The following is a 22,373-nucleotide window of genomic DNA, read 5'->3' as shown; positions in this document are numbered from 1 at the left end:
TGATATACATAAATGAGAGGGAGGAAAAGGAAAGATCTTGTTTACAATATGTTGCCAAGTATTTAGATGGAATGATAGAAAATCACCATTTTGCAGCCACCAAAGTAATGTGACTCAGATAGGAATTATCAATGGATGCTGAAACCACTGAGTTAATATTTGTGGGTGAACAGGATACTCACACAGTTTCAAAGTAACTCCCACCGATTATTTATTAATTACAAGAGGGAAATGGTACCTTTAATGGAAAGATCTGGCAAACATCACCTCAACCAAATGCTCACAAACATTACCAATAATGGGACAAAGTGCCATCAAGTGCCCCTGAAGTGAAACACTGAGGAGGCGAGAACATCACTCACATGGGACTCCTGCCAAGAATACACATCCTGAATCAAATCATGAAAACATTCAGACAAACCCAAACTGAGGGACATTCTACAAAATAACGGACCTGAAATCTTCAGAAATATTGATGATATGAAAGACCAAAGTAAGCTGAGGTCTTGTTGGAGACTAAAGGAGAAAGGGCTGGTTCTAAGGCTGACTACAGACAAGTAAATGCAACGTATGGTCCTGGATTGGATCCTTAAAGGACCCTACTGGGCCAACTGGCAAAATTAGAAAATGGGTAGTCTATTAGATAAAATACTGAATCAGTGTTAAACTTCCCGAATTTGATAAGTATATATGGTTATATTAGAGAATCTCCTTGTCCTTAGGAAATACATGCTAGATATTTAGGGGTTAAGAAGGGCCAGGATGTATGCAACTTACTCTCAAATGGTTCAGAAAAAAAAAAACAACATATATATATATATATATATATGTTGTGTATATATATATATATACACACACACACACTGTATACATATATATATAGTATATATATTATAAAAAAGTTTTGAGCAAAATTATAGTATGTGTATATACATTTTTTTCATATATGTACAGTATATGTTTTTTCACTCCCTAGGTGTCTTTTCTTCCTCTTTCCACCATCTGGCAGCTGCTTCTCTCCCAGAGTTTCCCTGTTCAAATTCGTGAGAGAGAGAAACCGTCCTTGGGTTGGATCCTCTCAATCACTCATTTGGGCAGAGCATTTTGCACTAGGAAACCTCATAGGTCTCTGACAAACCTCTGGATTGGCTGCCTAAGGTCAGATGCCCACCCCTTGCCCAATCGGCTCTAGCCCATGATGGGGCATGTGGCACAGAACACGGCTGCCACCACTGCTCCCTCAGTGGAGGTGGTGGGCAAGAGGGTCTCCTTAGAAGGGTTTTGCAGGCCCCATGTTTGGCCTGGAGACTGTATCTCCAGCTACTCAAGTCCATTCCAGGGACACCTGAAGGCCTCCTGACCTAACTTTGTGCCTCACAAGCCTTTAACAAATGTTATAGATGCCTTCTCTGGGCTGAGTCCTGTGCTAGGTACTAGGGGATCCACTCCCTACTCTTAGGACCTCTGGCTGAAGGTGGAAAGGCAAGAACTCAGATAACCATGGTTCAGAGTTGAATCACAAGCAACAGAAGGCAGTCAATGCTGATTGAGGTCTGAGCCCCATGGAACACAGAGGTGGGGTCCAAAAGCCTTTCTGGATGGTGACATTGGCTGTGGCTCATGGGAGGGGAAGAGGCTGTGAAGCAGGGACCTGGCTGCTGGGAGGGTGCCTAGTACCATCCCTGGGTTTCTGTTTTCTCTTCACACAGCCGGACCCAGCAGGACGGGACATCTCCATCCGCCCTCTCCTGGAGCACTGTGAAAATTCCCACATGACCATCTGGCTCGGCATCGTCTATGCCTACAAGGGGCTTCTCATGGTAGGTGCAGAGCAGGAGGAAGAGTGGAGGAAACGCTTCTCTGTCAGAGCTCTCTCTCCCAGGGTCAGCATAAAAATAGAGCCCCCAGCCTGTGCCAGGTTCAGTGCGTGGCATGGGTCATCTCGGTCCCACAACAACCCTGTGAGATAGGTACAAATGATGTCCCCTTTCACTGATGAGGACACAGGCTTGGTTTGCTCAAGGTCACTCAGCTATTAAGTGACAGAGTCAAGATCTTAACCAGAGAATAATCCTTAGACCTGTGAGCATGCCTCCCAGGTGCCACTCTCCTGCTTCCTGAACAGCAGCCTATTAACGACAGCACATGTTCACATCCTGCATTTCACTGGACCCACCTCCTGTGGTAGGTGGGGAAAGTAAGGTTCATACGAGTTAAATGATTTGCTGAAGGCCACTTGGTCACTTACAATTTTCTAATCCAGTATTCTTTCTGCTCCAATCATCTGTTATGATCAAAGATCACATACCAAGCTCACCTCACACAACTATGGAATTTCAAAGTTAGGAAGGACTGGAAAGGGCAGTCCCACCATACCTTATCCTTCTTCTCTCCACATCCTCTGCAAACCACGCCTGCACCTCAATCCCTCCAGCATCAAGACGCAGGCTACTGCACCCTCCTCAGATCTTTTCCCCAAAAAGTTAAGCCACCATCTGCCTCTGTGTGACCACAACTTAGAAGGCGAGAATGAAGCCTTCTCCAAAGGTCAAATAAACCGGAATTTCTTATGCTGCTCAAATGCATCCTTACCTGATGCTGCTTCTGAGACCTGTCAGTGATTGATCCTGGGTCCTGCAAAGGGGCACACCGGAAAAGCATGCGTTAGGGGACCCCAGGCAAAGACTGTCCCCTGTTTCATACTAGTTGAGACCTTCTTGTGGTTCCATAGAGGTCCTTTGGGCTGCAATCCGGGCCCCTGAGGTAATGACCCTCTAGAGTTCACAGGAGATGCATGGAGCAAAAATGGGACCTTGAGGACTGGCCCAGAGTTCTGGGCTTGGAGAAGGACACACTCAGAGGATATGGTCACCAGAGCTGTCGGAGACAGGTGGCAGAGACCAAAAGGCAGACCCATCATCAGTGGACAGAGTTGCCAGAGGGCAGCCATCTAGTTTACTAAAGAAGGATTTTGTATAGCAGAGCAGGATCCACCGATACAATGGAGCCCTCGCGAAGGGAGGAGCTCCTTCCTGGAAAGCCTGGGGTGTCCATGCCTCAAGTTTCCCTGACCCTTGTTAAACAAAAAGCGGGAGTTCCCACTGTGGCACAGTGGATTAAGAATCAGACCGCAGTGGCTTGGATCACTGCAGAAGCACAGGGTCAATCCCCAGCCTGGTACAGTGGGTCAAAGGAAATGGTGTTGCCACACCTGTGGCTCAGGTCCCAACTGGGCTCGGATTCAGTCCCTGGCCTGGGAACTTCCATATGCCATGGTGCAGTCATAAAAGAGAGAGAGGGAGAGAAACTAGACTCTCCAGGATCCCGCTAGCCTCCATGTTCCTTGATCCTAAGACTCTGTAAAGTTAGATTATGGTGAATCAGATTGACTCTTTATACTGGGTATTCATCTGTAATGTTTTGGCCATCTGTTATCTTCTCCATCTACTTCCAAGTGATTGGAGGTGACTGTATCTCTTCCAGTGAAACTAATTCTTTCACTCAGACCAGGTCAATAAAGGCTGTATTGGGGTTGGGGAGAGGAACACCTGCAGCATATGGAAGTTCCTGGGCCAGGGATCGAATCTGAGCCACAGCTGTGACCTACACCACAGCTGCAGCAATGCCAGATCTTTCACCCACTGCACCAGGCTGCAGATTGAACCCATGCCACCTCAGAGACAACACCAGATCCTTTACCCGCTGCATCGCAGCAGGACTCCAAAGTGGTACTTGACAGCACAAATGCTTTACTGTTTCCAGTGTGTGCAAGAACTGTCTCAGCCCTCCTGGCCCTTAGGGTTTGTGAGTAAAATCCCATCTCCTGGCCCCTTCTGCTCTGAAATCACAAAATCTGAGCAGACAGAACATGCACAGTCCTGTAGGTCCACTCCACTGTTCCAGCCTCCTGGCCCACCCTGAGCATCCCCAACGTGTTCATTCACTCACTGCTTCCGAGCCTCCAGTGATGAGCTTACTCCTTTCAGTCTGTGCCATCCTGGATGGTATTAGATTCTTGTGGCTGTGGTGAGAAATTAATACAAAACTTGTGGCTTATAAGAGCAGGAATTTATTATCTCACAGTTCTAGAGGTCAGAAGTCTGAAATCAAGGCTCAGCCATGCTCCCTCCAAAGGCTCCAGGGGAGACTTCTTAGCCTCTCCCAGGGTCTGCTGGCTCCAGGCATTCTTTGGGTTGTGGCTGCATCACTCCAGTCTCTACCTCCACCTGTCCAATCCAGGATGATCCCAAGAGCCCTCATTATATCTGCAAAGCCCTTTTTTCCACATTGACAGCTTCCAGGGATTAGGATGTGGACATAACTTCCAGAGCCACCATTTCAACCCACACGGATGGACTGCTTTTCTAACACGTTCTTCCTTGTCCTCAGCTGAAATCTACCTCAATGTAACATATGCCTTTGAACACTCATTCTGCTCCTTGAAGGCCTAAGAACAAGTTACTCTTTGATTCCTCCTGACACTCTTCAGAGATCTGCAGCCAACCACCACGTCCCCAAACTTCTATGACAGTTTGAGGGCCCATAAGCAGGGTGGCAGAGAGGAGGCACACAGGCTCCCTGTCAGAGAGCAGGAGGCTCAGGCACTCATCCAGCCCTGGCGCACTCTGCATGGGACCCCAGGCAGGTCATTTCACCTTGCCCAGCCTCTGCTTCTTCCTTTGTAGGATGTGGGCGGCCACGCCCAGCTATGGGATTGGAGGTGCTGCAGCAAAGGAACCAGCACAGAGCAGGCTTCCAACATCGTGGTTTCCCTCCCTTACTCAGTATCTGCTTCCTAGGCTTCTGGTTGCCATTTAATTGATTTTTTTTTTTTTTAAATAATAGGGAGTTCCCATCGTGGCTCAGTGGTTAATGAACCCAACTAGTATCCAAGAGGACTCGAGTTTGATCCCTGAGCTTGCTAAGTGGGTTAAGGGTCCAGTGTTGTCGTGAGCTGTGGGGTAGGTTGCAGGTGCAGCTCGGATCCCCTGTTGCTATGGCTGTGGTGTAGGCTTGCGGCTACAGCTCCGATTCAACCCCAGGCAAATAAATCAATCAGCCTGGGAGAGAAGAAAACAACTGTGGTTGTAAAAAATAATAGCAATTACAAAATATTTATTAACTTACTTTTATACTGGACATACTAGTTTACAAAATGCTTTCACATCTATCCTCTCATTTCATCTGGATAGAAGCCCTGTGAGATACGAATTATTATTACTATCATTATTATTCCTATTTCGCAAATGTTGAAATTGAGGTCCTGAGAGGTGACATGATTTGCCCAAAGTCATATATGCAATGGATAGCAGAGTGGGTTCCAGATCCTCTGGCTGTGCCTCCCTCTACCACAGAGTACTGTGTTGCCAATTAACCTCGAGATGTAGGCCCTTGGGGTGATATTAAATGGTTCAGGCAGCTGGTGAATACCCCAAACTTCAGTGATTAAGGCCAGAGGGAAAGGGAACCTTTGTAGGATGGCTTCCTGGAAGGGCTGGGCCACAGCTGAAGCCCCTGCCCCAGGCGGCAGTCACGGTCAGCTCTCCTTCCTGCCCACACTGCCATTTTGCCCCACATTCCATCTATACTTTCTCTGCAGTCTGCCTTCCCCTTAGACAACCTGTGAAGGCTAACTCCTCAATACCTGGCTTCAGATCACATTTGACTTCTACCCTGTTCATTTCTGTCAGGAAATGTATTGGTTAGGAGTAGAGCTGAAAGTGACAGAAAACCACAATAACAGTGGTTTTAAAAAGATAGTTAATTTTCCTCTCAGGTAAGCAAAAGAGCCCCTTGCAATTTGTCTCCCTCGTCTTCATCATACAGCTTCCACAACATGGTCTAAGATGACGTTATGGTCTAAAATGGCTGCTCAAGCTCCAGCCATCACCTTCTACTCCATCTGCTAGAAAGGAGGAAGACAGCTTTTTCCTCTAAAGACACTTCCCAGAACTTGTACACACCACTTCCAACTGCATGGCATTGTCCAGAAGCCAGTCATATGCCATATCTAGCTTCAAAGACAGCTAGGAAATGTAGTCTTTCAATTTTGGGTGGTTGCGTGCTTTGGGGGATAATAGAAATCTCAGACACAGGGGCTCTGCCAAGTTTAATAATAATAGTTTAAAAAAAAAAAAAAGGACTAGCCTGAACTTCTAGAGACATAGTCCACATATGCCACCATACTGCTGTGTGGCCTTGGGCAAACCCCTTCCTCCTCTCTGGCCTTCAGTTTCTCTGTAGAGAAAGGAAAGGTGGTTAAAACTATGTCTGCAGTTCCTTCGCACTGTGGCCGCCTGTGGATGTGTGTGTGAACCAGGAGTGGGGGGTGAAGGAGAACCAGACAGTGTAGCACCCCAGTCTGCATTTCCTCGGCAGAACTCAACCCTGGGCCACCAGTGGCGACAGATGGCGATATATCCAGACCACCCAGCAAGCCCCCAGCCCCCACTGCCAGAGTAACCCTCGGTTCAGTAGCTTCTCAGAGCAGGAGCACGTGCCTCCACTTGGTAATGACCATCTCCCCTCTCTGTTCCCCGTTCCAGTTGTTCGGTTGTTTCTTAGCTTGGGAGACCCGCAACGTCAGCATCCCCGCCCTCAACGACAGCAAGTACATTGGCATGAGCGTCTACAACGTGGGGATCATGTGCATCATCGGGGCCGCCGTCTCCTTCCTGACGCGGGACCAGCCTAACGTGCAGTTCTGCATCGTGGCCCTGGTCATCATCTTCTGCAGCACCATCACCCTTTGCCTGGTGTTTGTGCCAAAGGTATGGAGTAGTTACCCACGACCCCCTGCCCTCATCACCCCAACATGTGGCCTTCGACTCCATCGCAACGGGATTGCTGAGTTCCCTCCACTTTCTAAAAGTTCTATGCACTCTATTTTTGTTTTTAATGATGAACACAATTCACATCAGAAAAGCAGAAAATGCAGAAACCAGATTTTTCAGAAATCTCACACAATCCTACCACCAAAAACAATCACTGTTAACATTTTGGTTTGATTTTTTACTCTTAATATCTTCGATGTGTTTCCCTCCAGTCTTTTTTTTTTTTTTTTTTTAATGGTTAGGCAGTGATGCTTTTTCAGATACAGCTGTAATCATAGCATTCATTGTAGTTTGCCTTTCTAACTTAACTTTTGCCCTCTGCATTTTCCCACATTCCGAACTACCGCTAAGGGGAAGTTCCATAATTTACTCAGCCACTTAATCCCTATTAGTGAACATTACAGTTGTTTCCACATTTTTTATGTTATAAAGGAACTTTTTTCTGCATAATACATTTTCCTTGTTTCCAATTATTCCTTTAAGATGGAGTCACAGAAGTAGTATTAGTGGGTCAAAGGAATAACCATTTTTAACAACCACTTATATTTTTCATTCATCTGAAGGGCTGACCCGAGAGATAGTTTCCAAACATTATTCTACCCAACAGAGGCCTTGACCCCTGCAGTAGGCTGATCTGTGTAGAAGGAAACCTGACCTTGGTGAGTCTCAATAATAAAGGAGTAGGAAACAGAGCTGAGAAGTCACTGATTCAAGTTGGGGAGTGTCTGCCTTTGAGAAGGGGGAGGAGAGAGAACTGGGGTCCCATGGCTCCTCCACCCTCCTGGGCACCCAGTTTGTCACCAGGCAGTGTCAGCTCTTCTCCAGAACACCTCTGGCATATATCCCTTCCTTTAGTTGTCAACACTTTCCCAGGCACCAGGCCACACCACAGATTCTCTGCCTGCACTCTGATGTTCCACCCTGTAAAAAATGCTAGATGACTCTAAGCCCGGCTCTGATCGGGTCACTCTGCTTTGTCACCCTCAAAAGCTCTTCATTGCCCTTCTGCCTCCAGGATCGAGTCCTCAACACAGGGCTGGCTTTCAGGACCCCTGGATCTCCTCCATCTCCCCGGAGAACCCTGGCCACCATCCAACTGCCCTTCTCTACTTGCATCCTGAGCCCCTGGCCGCCCTGCGTTTGCATGTGCCATTCCTTCCCCCTAGAATTCCCTTATCCTCACCCTCCTTTCAGACCCTCCATGGAGCCCAGCCCAGGCCACCAGCCCCATGCTGAGCACTCTGCCCTGGATGCTCTGGCCTGTTGAGAACCTGAGTCCTTCCTCCATCCTGCCCTTTGCCTCTGAACCATGAGGTCCTGGTGGACAGAGGCCGTGGTCATGGTTCTGGCAAGCACAAGCCTTCACTTTCCTCCCACTGTTTTCACAGTTGTTTATTTTCTACCTGGAGCAAAGCCTAAGGCAGAGTGGGGCTCGGCTGAAGCTGAGCCTCAGAGGCCTTGGGCAGGCCTGCAGGATGGCTGGCATGCAGGTGGAATCAGGGTCAGGAGACCAGACCTCTCCCGGCAAGGAAGGAAACTGAGACTCAGTGAGGGGAAGGGGCCTGCCCAGGGTCACCCACAAGAGCAAGGGACAGAGACAAGCTTGAGTCCAGGGCTCCGGACTCCTAGGCCGTGTCCTTCCCAGTGCCCCATGTTGCCTCCAGCACAAGACCTGCTGGGAACAGCTGGATGGAGGGTGGGAGGACGGACTCCAGGGTCCTCTATTCAGCCCCACCTTTGTCCTTTCAGCTCATCACTCTGAGAACAAACCCAGATGCAGCAACTCAGAACAGACGATTCCAGTTCACTCAGAATCAGAAGAAAGAAGATTCTAAAACCTCCACCTCAGTCACCAGCGTGAACCAAGCAAGCACATCCCGCCTAGAGGGCCTACAGTCAGAAAACCATCGCCTTCGGATGAAGATCACAGAGGTACCTCCCACGGCCCTGGTCACCAGGGCCCCATCCTCCTGTCTGCATCCTTCTGCCCCGTAGAGGGACTCTCTGAGCTGCCACCTCCCACCACATCCCCTCTGGAACATTCCCACAGCATGGCCTGCAGTCCCATCTCCTGTCTTTATGGCTGCAAGAACCAGAGGGAAGATAACCTATATAGAGGCAGTGTGTCAGAATCTGACAGGAGTTTACTGCCCACCTGGCCCAGGCTCGGAGGTCCATCAGTGGCTGGTTCTCAGAAAGAAAGGAGCTCCTAAGAGATTTATGAGCCCCTAGATTATAGTAGTTAAGTTGGGAAAACTCCACATCCTGTGTCTCCTTCACTGCTCACACACGACTCTTCCCTTCGACTCTTCCGTCACTAAATGGAGTTGGTGGCGGGGGTGGGGGTAGGCCCCAAGCAATTCTCTTCAACACCAGCCTGGCGTCCTGCAATTTAACTCATTCTAAGGCCATCTACCTAGAGTAGCAGACCCTACAGTTTAAAGGCTCTAACCTTCCCTAAGACTGTTCCCATCCTATTTCAGATGCCAGCTGCAGGTAGTGGGACCCAGGTTACCCACAGTTCTGTCCAACCTCATCCCAAATCAGAGGTTTCCATGACCCCTCCTTAGGTTCCATTAATTTTCTAGAGCAGCTCAAAGAACTCAGGGAAACACATTTACCAGTTTATAAAAAGACATGATAACAGATACAGATGAACAGCCAAGAAGAAATACAGTGGGGAGGGGGGCCTGGAGTGGGTCCTGAAAGCAGGAGCTTCTGTCCCATGGAATTGAGGTGCATCACCCTCCTAGCGTGTTTGTGGTCACCATGCCGGAAGTTTTTTGAACCTCTTACTATTGGGATTTTATGGAGGCTTCATCACTGGGCATGACTGATCATTAACTCTGTTTTCAGCCCTTCCCTTTCTCAAGAGGATGGGGGGCAAGGCTAAAAATTCCAAGCTTCTAATCATGGCTGATTATTTCAGGAGCCCACCCAGAGCTGCCTCATTAGAACGAGGACACTCCAACATCCAGGAAATTAAAAGGGTTTCAGGCGCATCTTTGTCAGGGTGGAGGCCAATATGTATTTCCTATTATCTCACAAGTAGCTTCCTAAGTGTGTTCCTCGCCTCAGTTTTTCACTCTCCCAACACAACCCAGAAAGCACTCATATCCATATGATGTACAGCAAGAGAGCAAGAAGTGAGGAGAAACTTCTGGGAGGAAATATTGGCTGCAACAGATCTCACTTTTGTTCTTGGCCTCCAGAGAAGCCATAACCAGATTCCTTTGTGTCCAAGCCAAACCTCAAATTCTGGACTTTCAACACCAGGGAAGGGAAACCAGCCCTCCCTCTGGGTTCGAAGTATGACCAGACCCAAAGTGTGCTGTTTTGGATACTGGCTAAGTTGCTATAACAGAGAGGCCCCAAAATAAAGTGGCCCAAAGAAGATATATGTTCATTTCTCTCTCACCTGACAATCCTGAGGAGAGAGGTCCAGGCTGCAGACAGTTCTGTTCCCCAAGGTCATTGCTAGATGAGACTCTTTTATTCTTTGTTTTCTCTAGTCCCCAAGGCATCTTCCTCACCAGTAGAGTTAAAGCTGAGTGGATGGCATGTCAAAAGGATCACCTTTTAAGCAGGTGACACACAAATTGCACACATTTTGGTTCTGCTCTAGTTACACTGGCAACAACTTACTTGATCATACTTATCCAGTGGGAAGGCTAGGAAATGTAGTCTCTAGCTGGACAGTCCCAAGGAATAAGTGAGATTGCCAGATTAGGTACAGGATGCCCAGTTAAATTTGAATTTCAGATAAACAACCAATCATATTTTTGTATGAGTATATCCTATACAGTGTTTGGAATAAACTTATGCTAAAAATTTAGATTCCTTGTTAGACATCCCATGTGGTTTGCAGCGTAACTACTCAGCGTTGCTTCTACAGGGGCTGTGGCTTGACCCCCGATTCTGCTTTGATATCAAGCCTTTCAGTGACTGGTGACACCTTATTTCTGGACCTTGATATTCAAATCCTACTTGCTCTTCCAGCCATGAAAAGTTCACTCAGTCTAGGAAACATGAAACCCTACCCAGGGGCAAAAATCCTAAATGTTGGGTTTTTCTACAACTGAAGCACAATCTGACCTCCTGCTGCTTACCCTTTGAACCTAGCCCTGCTATTTGAATCACACACAAAAAAAGGTCTCTCTCTCTTCCTCCACAGGAAAAATTATTAAACAGCTTCATGGCTGTGTGTTCAATATCAGAATAGCACTTTGTATTGCTATTTTATACCCCCCCATCTGTAGCAAGATCCCCAACTATGCTCCCCAGCTGCCACCCACTCCCCAGCCCTCGCACACTCCCCTGGCTTCTCAGGGGCTGAAATGTCCCGGAGCTTGCATCTGATTTTTATATAACCTGGAAGCAGCTAAGATCCATCCTGATTAACTCCTTTGCAGGAGTCCCCTGACCATGTAAGGCTCAGAGCTGACCAGCCCTACAGTTGTGTCCTCCCTGCCAAAGATCCTCCTAGCTATCAATAATAATAATTACAGTAGTAGCAGTATAGCAACCAGTTACCAGATTATGTGTCAGGCAATGGACTAAACTTTCACTGTGTTATTTAATCTTCACCACTCCATAAAAAAGATACTGCTGTTACCCCACTCTACAGAAGAAGGAGTTGAAACCAGCCAGTAAGGAAGGGGCAGCCCTGGTTTTGCCCAGCCCTGCCTCCCTAGGCTTGTTCAGCTGCTCCATCAAGGCTCAGGCCGGCACTGAACTCATCATTGCACAGCCCAGGCCCCTTGCATCATTGCTTCTCCTGGAACAAGAGATAGGACAGGCCCTGGGCATCTCTTCTCCAACACACAACAGTCCCTCTAGCTCTGGGTCCCCTCAAAGCCAGTCGGAGGCCTAGCCCTGTGACCCTGCAAGCTGCTTCTTAGCTCTGAGGCCTAGCTGCCAAAGTGAGGGCAGGGGCTGGGCCAGAGGCTCTGACTCAGCTAGAGCCTTTGTCTTCTAGCTGGACAAAGACTTGGAAGAAGTCACCATGCAGCTGCAGGACACACCAGAAAAGACCACCTACGTTAAACAGAACCACTACCAAGAGCTCAACGACATTCTCAACCTGGGGAACTTCACCGAGAGCACAGGTAGGAGAAGGCAGGGCCCCTGCCTATCAGACAGCAGCCATCCAGCTTCCATTTTACAAATGAAAAAATAAGCTGGGGTGGTGAGGGTGGTCTGAAGCCACACACACAGAGCTGGAGCATCTAGAACCCGCATCCTCTGAGCAGGGTCTGTTTGAACTATGCGTGGGGCTCCAGTTCCACGTGTACACCACACGGCCGGCATTCCCAGTGGTCCAATTGGGGGCGCGCTGTTCTTAGCGAACAGTGTACTTGTACTTCTGCCAGTAACATTTCAGAGTCTCAGACACACCTCGTCAATGTACGGGAAAGGAATGGTCAGTAAAATGACATGATGCTTAATCCCAATCCCTTGAGAAATAACACAGTCCATTTGGGGCCTACATTTAGGCAAACTTTTTAAAAACATTACCAGTACTGGTAAGGGCGTGTGGAAATGGGCACACTCCTGTAGTGTTGTGGGAGTTGGTCTGGCGCTCTCCAAACAGCAGATGTTAAGCCCCTCGACTAGCAATTCCCCTTGCAGGAGGCTGCTCGTGGGTAAAGGTGTCGACACACATAACAGTACTTGTAGGTGAGAAAAGCTGGAATTACAGGTTTGTCCTTTGGGGTGGTTTCATTAGTTATGATACAGGCAAACAGGGCTATTAAAAAGGGAGGTGGATCTATTTTTGCAGCTATGAAAAAATCTCTTTAACTGAGAAAAACAAGATGAAGACCAGCATTATGATGCACACAACAGCACACACACATATGTGTGTCTGTACGTGCATTTTTTTTTAAGAGTCTGGTAGAACAGACACTAGATTGTTAACAGTATCCACCCGAGGTGTGAAGGGTGTGTGTGGAGAGTGGGTGAAGGGGATTCTTTTACCTTTCATTTTATGTACTTCTTTCCTGTTTGCATCTTGTCATTAGCATATATTCATTAATTTTATCAATTATTTTGTTTAAATCAATGAAAAATCTTTAGTTTCTTGTATTATATAAGTATTTTATTATAAAAGCAATATTATAAAATTCTTATTATGTAAGATATTGACTGTAAAAAAATGTTTAGATTGGGATAACAAATTGAAAGAATAAAAATTATTCCTAGTAATTTTTAGTATCTAATTTGAAAAGGTGGGCATTTCAAGTTAGTGAGGGAAAATAAATTATTCAGTAAATTTCATTGGGATAAATGGGTATCCATCTGAAAAAGAATGAAGTTATATCCTTATCTCACAACTCATACAAAAATAAATTCCAGAGAGATAAATGATTTAAACATAAAATGTGAAACCATGACTATAGTAGAAGAAATCATGGAATTTTTTTGTCATCTCAGCAGGGGGGAAACCTTTTCAGCTTGATGCAAAACAGAAACATCACAAAAGAAAAGGTTGATAAATTTAAATACAAAGAGTCTTCTAACAATGAGAAAGCCATCATAAGTAGAGTCAAAAAAAATCAAACAACAAATTAAGTCAAAAGATATTATAACTCAGGTAATGAGCTTAGTCCCTTATATATAAAAAGAAATTAGGGGGTTCCCATTGTGGCTCACAGGTAACAGACCCAACTAGTATCCATGAGGACTTGGGTTTGATCCCTGGCCTTGCACAGTGGGTTAACGATCCAGTGTTGCCATGAGCTGTGGTGTAGGCAGCAGACATGGCTCGGATCCTGTGTGGCTGTGGCATAGCCAGCAGCTGCAGCTCCAGTTCCACCCTAAGCCTGGCAACTTCCATATACCCCAGGTGCAGCCCTAAAAAGCAAAAAAAAAAAAAAAAAAAAAAAAAGAAAAAAGAAAAAAGAAAGAAAGAAAGAAAGAGGTATTATATGAATTACAAAGTATATATACAAACTAATAAGAAAAAAGATATGGAGTTCCCGTCGTGGCACAGTGGTTAACGAATCCGACTAGGAACCATGAGGTTGCGGGTTCGATCACTGGCCTTGCTCAGTGGGTTAAGGATCCGGCATTGCCGTGAGCTGTGGTGTAGGTCGCAGACGTGGCTCGGATCCGGCATTGCTGTGGCTCTGGCGTAGGCTGGCAGCTACAGCTCCAATTCGACCCCTAGCCTGGGAACCTCCATATGCCGCGGGAGCGGCCCAAGAAATGGCAAAAAGACAAAAAAGAAAAAAGATAATAAACCAAAAGAAAAATGGGCAAGAGAGTTCTCATTAAAGGAAATATAAGTGGTTCTTGTATTTATGAAAAGATGCTCAATCTCGCTGCTAATTAAAGGATGCAAATAAGTCTGCAATGAGATACATTTTCACCTATAAGAATAGCAAAGATTAGAGACCAAAGAGCTACTGAGAGTGGGAGAAAACAGGTGGGGAAACACTGCCACTTGAAATAGAAATTGTTCTGACCCAGCAAGTCCACTTTGGGAATTTATCCTAAGGATATACAGTCAACTCTTGTCATTCACAGTAACTGCGTTCTACAAAGTCCCTGTGAACCGTGAATTTGAGAGGACTGAGCCGTGGCTCTCAGAGGAGACACGGGGTTAGGTTCCTGCAAGCCTCTCCCAGGGGGACATTTTCGTCAATACATAACTTTGTTCCATGCGCGATTCTGCTGGAGGACACCTTATTTAATACATATTGGTGACTGATGACACTGAACTCACAGCCAACAGAACTCTCACTCATGCCTGTGACGCGCAACTGACACACGTGTTTTCTCCATCTGGCACATCATGCTTAGGAACACTGGACAGCACTACGCTTAGGGGCCATTTTAAACAGCGAAAGGACCAACGCAATGCACAAAGATGTTAACAATGTGGTATTTCATAGACTACAATAAGGATACTCATTTATAGTATAAGAGCTGAAACAAGAAGACAGAGCCTTGTTCGACCTCTGCTAGGGGAGCAACTCAAATGTTTTGATGCTCTGTGTGTGTTATCAAATGACAATGAAAGCATCACGAGTATTGATTTTGGGGTTACAAGTAAATTTTAGCCCATAGGCAAGTTCGCAAATACAGAATCGGTGAATGAGGAGCACTGACTACTCACACAATGCAAACTGACACACACCTAAGGTTGCCCACTGTGGCAGAAAAAGAAAACACCCCTCCCAACCAAATGAATCCAGATCTGGCAGGTGAGGGCCCTGTTTTTACTGAGGGGCGGGGCTGTGAGCCCACCTGGATTGTTGTTTGCCCTGGGGCTTCTCGGTGCTGATGGGTGGGGCCAGATTTTCCCAAAATGGCCACCTCCAGAGAAAGGCACGCTGATGAATATTCCTGAAAGCTTTGCTCCCAGTGTCCTTCCCGACAACAAGCCACACTCACCCCTGTTTTCCCAGGAGGTCCTCTAAGAACTGCAGTCAGGTCTGACCCAGATTCCTATGGAAACTTTACTTTGTCCTGGGACCCAGTGCACGTGAAAGTCTGTGTGTGCCTTTTAAGAATGGAGCTCCTGCACACAAGCCCCACTGGCCTTCAATGCCAGATGCTCTGGGGGCTCTGTCTCCCAGTGTCAGATCCCCATGTGTGGGGGTTTGATGTGGGGCTCAGAACTCTCACTCCTGTAGGTGAGTCACTGTGATACAGTTACTTTCCAGTCTGTGGAGCTTCCCACCTGGGAAGTATGGGGTTGCTTCTATCTCATAACTGTCCCTCCTACCTCTTGATGTGGCCTCCTCTTTGTCTTTTGGAGTAGGATGTCTTTTTGAAAGTTTCCGGGGGCCACGTTTTTCTACTTCTTTAGTGCTACACATGGTGGTTCTGAAACACAAAGAGGGTTGAGAGCATCACGTTTCGTGGCTACACAGTATTTCTCTGAATGGAGGCCCGTACATATACAGTAATGTGTGTTACTGGACAAATTTGGGTTAGTTCCAACTTTGTTATTGTAAAATATCTTGTATACATCCCATACACATCCTTAATGATTTCTTTGGGATGGTTCTTGGAAGTGGAAATTCTGGGTAAAAGATACTTTTCATAGTGTTTGATGCTTACTGACAGTGCCTCCTGGAAAGATTATGCCAATTTATTCTCCCACTAGCAGTTTACTGTTACTCTTCTTTTCAATCCTTGGCAATCTTATGTAAAATATACCTTGAAGTTCCTTTTTTCTTTGTCATTACATTCCTAATGCACCTGTGAAAAGGGCCTTCGTATTAGAACCTCTCATTTCTAAGTTATGCGGACTACACTGGTTGACTTGATTCTCTTTTTTCCACATCCCTGGCACAGCATTTCCATCCCTGGACAGGGGCTTCTCGGCTCCCTGCCTTGGTCTCCGGAGAGTGCCTGCAGAGACCACAGCTTAGAGAAGGCAAAGGGAAGATGGGGTCTTCTGCATTCTCTCTCCCTGGGCGGTATCCTAAAAAATGACTGCACTGTTGATTCTTTTAAATTAACAGAATATATTGCAATATTGTTGTTTTGCATTCAGATGGGGGGAAGGCCATTTTAAAAAATCACCTCGATCAAAATCCCCAGCTCCAGTGGAACACAACAGAGCCCTCTCGAACATGCAAAGATCCTATAGAAGATATAAACTCCCCAGAACAGTAAGTACCTGCTCCTTGAGAATTAGTGCCCAAGAGTATGTTTCTTCTGCATAGTAGTTCACAATTGGCACCATGTTTTCACATGCATTACTTTATTTGTACTCCATAGTAATCCCATGATGCAGGTCAAGTTACAATGCTCATTTTCCAGATGAGAAGACATATTCAAAAAGGCGAGGTGACTTGACAAAGCTCACCAGTTACTAACTGCAGGAGATAGGATTTGAACTTGGGTCTGTCCAACATCAAATCACATATTCTCTTTGTTATATATAAAATGAATACATTTACTTAACAGTGATTTACTGAGCCCTACTATGTACCAGTCATGGAAGTGAAATAAAGGACAAAAACCCCTCCCTCCATGAAGTTTACATTCTGCCTGGCCAGACAATAACTTAAAAAAAAAGCAAACCTCACATATTACATGATAGGCACTTTGGAGAAAAATAAAGCAGGGGAGGGAGCAGCGGCTATAATTTTACATAGGGCAGTCAGAACAGACTCAGTGAGAAGGTAACATCTAAAACAAAGACCATGACATCTCCAACAGCTTTGTCCCCACTGGCAGTTCTTAGGTATCCCCACTTTACAGCAGATTGGAGGCAGCGATTAGAATGTCAACTCTGAAATGTGTTCCCTGAGAAGTGACAACAAAGGGTGAGGAGCCAGCAAAGGTAGCTGGATCACCAACTGCAGTGTATCTGGGGCCATTTAGTCTTAGAGCTAATAGCCTCTCATCCCAATTTGCTCCATGCCCTCACAGCTGACAGTCCAGTCCAATTAGTGATGGCTACATGGCATCCATCAGTGACCTACCTATTAGTTCCCTGCACTAGAGTGCAAACGCTTTGAGGGTAGGTATAGTCCTTCCTATGTCCCCTGCACTGAACACAGCTTCTGGCACTGGCACTGAATAGGTTTTTGGCGATGAACCAATCAGAAGGCAAGCAGGATCCCAGCAGAGAGCAGAATGTGTGGCTCTGACAGCCACAGACAGATGCCCATCCTGCCAGGGATGCTCAGAAAGGACACCCTGCCTCAGCTCAAGTTCATTCTTCAGCTCCCCATTTTCCTGGACTCTGTCCACACCTGTGACGTTACACAAGTTCAACTTTAACTTCGACATGGGGTCTCCAACACTACTCTCCCATTAGCACCTGGAAAAGGTCTCAGGAGAAGCCCTTCTGCCCAGAAGATCCTTAGGAGTGGAGGCAGCACTGCATCTGTCCTCATCCATCTCAGAACCCCCACTACCCCACATACACCCCAGGGCAACCCTGGTGGGATGAAGCAGCCTCCCTGAGTTGATGTGCCTCCCCGCAAAGTACCGTGGTTCAATAGAAGAAGCAAGGGTCCTACCTTCTCCAGCTCTGATTCTGTTTCTATGAGCAAGTTATGCAAACTCTGTACCCTTACCTTGTCTTTATAATGGGAACAGCAATGCTTCTTTGGCCTGCTGGCTTTTGTGAAGGTCTGAGGGTTTTTTCCATCTGAGTGGCCAGGCACAGGGGACACAAGGAGACCTAAGAGTTCAGGAAATGCCCAGAGCAGGGCACATGGCCTGGGCACATCCACCAAAGCAGGCTTCACAACAGTGGAGGTGACTTACTGACCTGCCAATTGTGAAAACTGATGGTAAGACGTGGAAGGGTGTGGCAGTGAGCAGGGAGTTGGAAGGCAGCTTCTTTTCACGATGCTTCTCCGTCAGTCCTGCACACCCAGCCCTGGCTCAGCCCGGCCTCTGCTTTTTCCTGGCTGCATTTCAGGGAATTTAGCAAGGTTTCTGGGGGCATAGAGGAGGAAGGGGCTCACTCTCTGAGGGGTTTCACGCAAAGAAAATGACATCTAAACTGAATCTTAAAGGGAAAGCAGTCATCAGATGGGAAAGCAGAGGAAGAGCTTTTCCCGGCAGAGGAACAGCATGTGCAGAGGCACTGAAGAGTGCCCAAAAGCAGGGCTGTAGAGGAAACTAGGCGCCAGAGGGCAGGTTTGCAGGGAAATGGAGGTACAAGATTCACCTGGAGCATTTGACATAAGACAGATCTTGGGGAGCCCTGAATGCCCCATCCCAATGCTAGAGAGATAACACTGGTTGGTAACCAGAGAAGCTGAAAGATCAGGAAGGAACCTACTGGAATTGGCCGGGCAAGAAGGGCTGAGGTCCTGGGCAAGAGACAGTGGCAGAGAAGCCGATGAGGAAGGACAGAGCAGTTGAGAAGCCTTTTAGGGACAGAACCCAAAGCCAAGTCCACTTGGGGACTCACAAGAGCAGAGAATGGGAACTATCTGTGTTTGTAGCATAGCAGGGCCAAGCCTTATTCGTAGGAGTCACCAGACGCTCAAGAAGCCTGCCTCCTCCTTGTTTACTGTCACCCTGCTTCTTCCCAGGTCAGTAGTTAGCACACGTAGGCCTAGATTAAACACTTGCTACATGGGTGAGTGGTTAGATGACAAGATGGACAGATCTTGGATTCAGAGAGAACTGTACTCCTAACATCAGCTTCTTAGCCAAGGTGAGTCCAAGGAACGTCCCGGTGTGCAGCCACAAGCCTTCACTAACTGCCCCTCTTTCTCTCCCTGACACAGCATCCAGCGCCGGCTGTCCCTCCAGCTCCCCATCCTCCACCACGCCTACCTCCCATCCATTGGAGGCGTGGACGCCAGCTGTGTCAGCCCCTGCGTCAGCCCCACCGCCAGCCCCCGCCACAGACACGTGCCACCCTCCTTCCGAGTTATGGTCTCGGGCCTGTAAGTGGGGGAGGCCTGGGGCTGGGGCCTCCCCCGTGACGGAACCACACGGAGCAGAGGCGTCTGCTACAGGAACACTGTCAGCTCTGGCTGCAGAGAAACTGGCGCCACGGCTGGCCTTGCGGGACTACTCGGATGGCACTCGGTGCAGATGGGGGGCACTTGGCACCTGACCTTGCGCCTTATTTGTGAAGTTTTTATTCTTTCACAAAGAAGAGGAATGGAAATGACCTCTTCCTTAATGTCTGCAAAGGAGGAGGAGCTGGGATACATGAAACTTGGCAAAAAAAAAAATCCTAGACAAGGAGAAACTTACTAGAACTCCAGCTAGAAGTCACTGAGTGGTCCTGAGCAGCCCTGAGAAGAGGCAAGGGGCTTCTGGAGAACCGCCTCTGCCTCTGCACACATGCCACTGGCTGTGGCTCCCAGGCCAGCCCTTCTCCACTCTGGGGAAGGAGACAGGCAGGGCAGCCAGGCTCCCAGCTGCCAGTCCAGCCAACCCCAGACTTCCTGGAACAGGGAGTCTGCAGGAAGGGCAGCTGGGCACAGCTCTGCAGCGAGCGGCCTGAGGGCTGGGCAACCGAGGGCTGGGATACCGAGCAGGCTGACTCGCATGCCTCCCAGTGGGACCTTACTCTCTGATAAATGCCACCCATTAACACAATAACACCCGTTCTGGGACCGTGGGGATTTAGGGCACGTTGCTGCAGACCCACTCTGCAGCACTCACCCACAGTCGGCCATGCACCCACCACGTTGGCCATGTCCTTGTGTTTGTATCAGGTGTTCCCCATAATAAGGGGGCCACCGGAGCTAATCATGGAATGTCTGTTCCCAGCAAACATGATAAAGATTGTGCACTTTAACCTCTCTCATCAGGGCCCAAGGGCTGGCTGGGGTTTGGTTTTGTTTATTCCCACTGACTTTGTTTCTGACCAAAGTGAATCGGGAGCATTTTGCCAGAAGATATCCCTGTAGTCCTGGGGGTGAGAGTTATTAGCTGAGGACTTCTCTTAACTTCCCAGAAGGCAGCATTCATCCAGACAAGCCCGTGAGCTCTGCCCTTGGGGGTCCCAGAGGTGATAGATCAGCACACTGATTCTCACAAGATCACTCTTTCCTTTTAAATGAACCCCAAGGAGCACTGGCCTGGGAGTCAGACAGACCTGGGTTCAAGCCCTTGCTCCACTGTGACTCCCTCCAAGACCTTGGGGAAGTCGCTTATGTCTCTCTGAGCCTCAGTTTCCCCTAACAAATTGGGGTTGAAATAACACCTGTCCTGCCTACCTCACAGGGTCGCTCTGAGGATCAAAACTTGATCTTGTCTAGGAAAGCTTCATACCAAACAGTGAAGCAGCCCTGACCCGTGAGGTATCAGGATGAGCATGACCTTCAGCCCTCAGGACAGCCGGGGCTATAGCCCAGAGAAGCTCCCAGCACAGCCCTCTACCAGAATCCATCCGGCTGAAGGCTCCAGATGACTTTTGAGACATTCCTAGACAAGTTCATTCTTTGCTAAAGAAAGGCCTGAATGACAGTGTCCAGGACGTCTGCACAACTGAGCAGTCGCTTGCTCCCTAAAGTAACCTAATGGCAGCTTCAACAGGCAGGCAATAATCTCTTCCCAGACCACTGAAGTCAGGAATACAGTGTCACCACCAGGGTTTGACAAAAGGGCCCGCGGGAATCTTACCATCGCCAACATTTCAGAACACCCTATTTCACGTAGCATAGCTCTCCCCTCCCCAAAGAGAGGTTACGGAGGTACTGTAGCTTTTAGGGGGAAACAATGTTAACATATCACAGGTCAAGTTGAAGTCACTGTCTGTTTAGGCACTAAAAATCGGTGTTGTCACTCACTGTGTATTACCAGTATTTCCTTGCTTTCTTGATTTCACCAAAACCAGATTTAATTTAAAGGACCGCATTACTTTTTCAAAGGGAAAGAGACAATTCATTGTACATAATGTATACACACACACACACACACACACACAATAATACCTATAGAAATATTAATCCATCATAGCAGGAAAAAAAAAAAAACGAAAAACAAAGTATTGGAAGTTGGAGGTGAGTGTGTGCGTCCGTGACCCGCTGTGACTCCCGAGCGCGCAGTCTCCTAGGTTAACCCTCACAGTACATTCTGTTTTAATGATACTGTAGGTTCACCTGTTTTTGTTTTTGTTTCTTTAATTTCCCCACAAATAACAAGACCCACAGAAGTGACTCTAGCTATTTAACAGTTCTGTTCTTTTATATGCAGCAAACACACCGTACATTTCCGAAGAGGCTTCAGCCTGAAGGCGTTTTCCAATGATGTTAGTGCACAAATGCTTTAAATTAGACTGGAACTGCCAGAATCAAATGTAAATGATGAATTTCTCGTACCCCTATTGCATGGTATCAATTTTTAATAAATTGTTGCAAATTTGTTTTTATGAATAAAAGGAAGAAAACTGTCGTCTTTAATGCCTAATCTTCCAAAAAGGCAGGTCAGATCAGGCCATGATCCTCTACTGGGAAACTCAAGGGATGGCTCTGGGGGGTGCCTGCTCAGCATGGTCCCTTCCTTTGGAAGCTGCCTTCCCCTGCCTTCCACTGACAGTAACAAAGAAGCCCCATTACCATATGACTCCAACTTCTAACCAGAGGTGACAGAATCAGGGTTGGAACCTGACCTGAGCTGAGCCAGTAAGTCTCTTCCCTATGTAAAGACAGTTAGCCATGAAAGAGAAAAATGAAGCCAGCACAGAGAGAATCAGGATCAAGATACAGGTCCAAGCATTGCGTCAGCTGTTCCTAAAGGCCAGCAGTACCCTAGTCCTTCCCATGCTAGGATGTTCAAAACTTCCTCAGGTTCTCCACTCTCGAAGTTAGCAGCCCTCTTTGCCTAGGTTCAAGGTCAGTTTCCATAAGTTGAAACCAGAAGGTTCCTGACCAGTCTAGAAGCCTCACTGCCTCCCTGGTCCTGACTCCCCCTCTGGGCCATGAGGGCCTGTGAAGATTTGGTCCCCAGTTCCTTCCAACCTCATCACTCTCCTCCTCCTGGAGCCTATGGATTGTCTGCACTTTCCCCACCTTGCTGGGCCCTCTGCCTGAAGCTCCATCTCAGGTCCACTGCATCCTTCAAGGTCCCATCCAAAACACTCTTAGCGTC

At 47.4% G+C, this 22,373-nt stretch overlaps 1 protein-coding gene across 1 annotated transcript in view; it reads left to right on the top strand.

Moving 5' to 3' along the window:
* The window catches only part of GABBR2 (gamma-aminobutyric acid type B receptor subunit 2), a 388,449-nt gene extending 366,773 nt beyond the window's left edge, over positions 1–21,676 (top strand). The window contains exons 14-19 of the mRNA XM_021066509.1: positions 1,710–1,820; positions 6,546–6,770; positions 8,583–8,765; positions 11,812–11,941; positions 16,345–16,462; positions 19,052–21,676. Coding sequence (XP_020922168.1) covers positions 1,710–1,820; positions 6,546–6,770; positions 8,583–8,765; positions 11,812–11,941; positions 16,345–16,462; positions 19,052–19,217 — 933 coding nt within the window. The 3' untranslated portion in view covers positions 19,218–21,676. The remainder of the gene's footprint in view (positions 1–1,709; positions 1,821–6,545; positions 6,771–8,582; positions 8,766–11,811; positions 11,942–16,344; positions 16,463–19,051) is intronic.

The sequence above is a fragment of the Sus scrofa genome, chromosome 1 (assembly GCF_000003025.6).
Source record: "Sus scrofa isolate TJ Tabasco breed Duroc chromosome 1, Sscrofa11.1, whole genome shotgun sequence".
Classification (NCBI taxonomy): Eukaryota; Metazoa; Chordata; class Mammalia; order Artiodactyla; family Suidae; genus Sus; species Sus scrofa.
The sequence above is the reverse complement of the archived record's forward strand: the minus strand, read 5'-3'. Positions and strand labels throughout refer to the sequence as shown.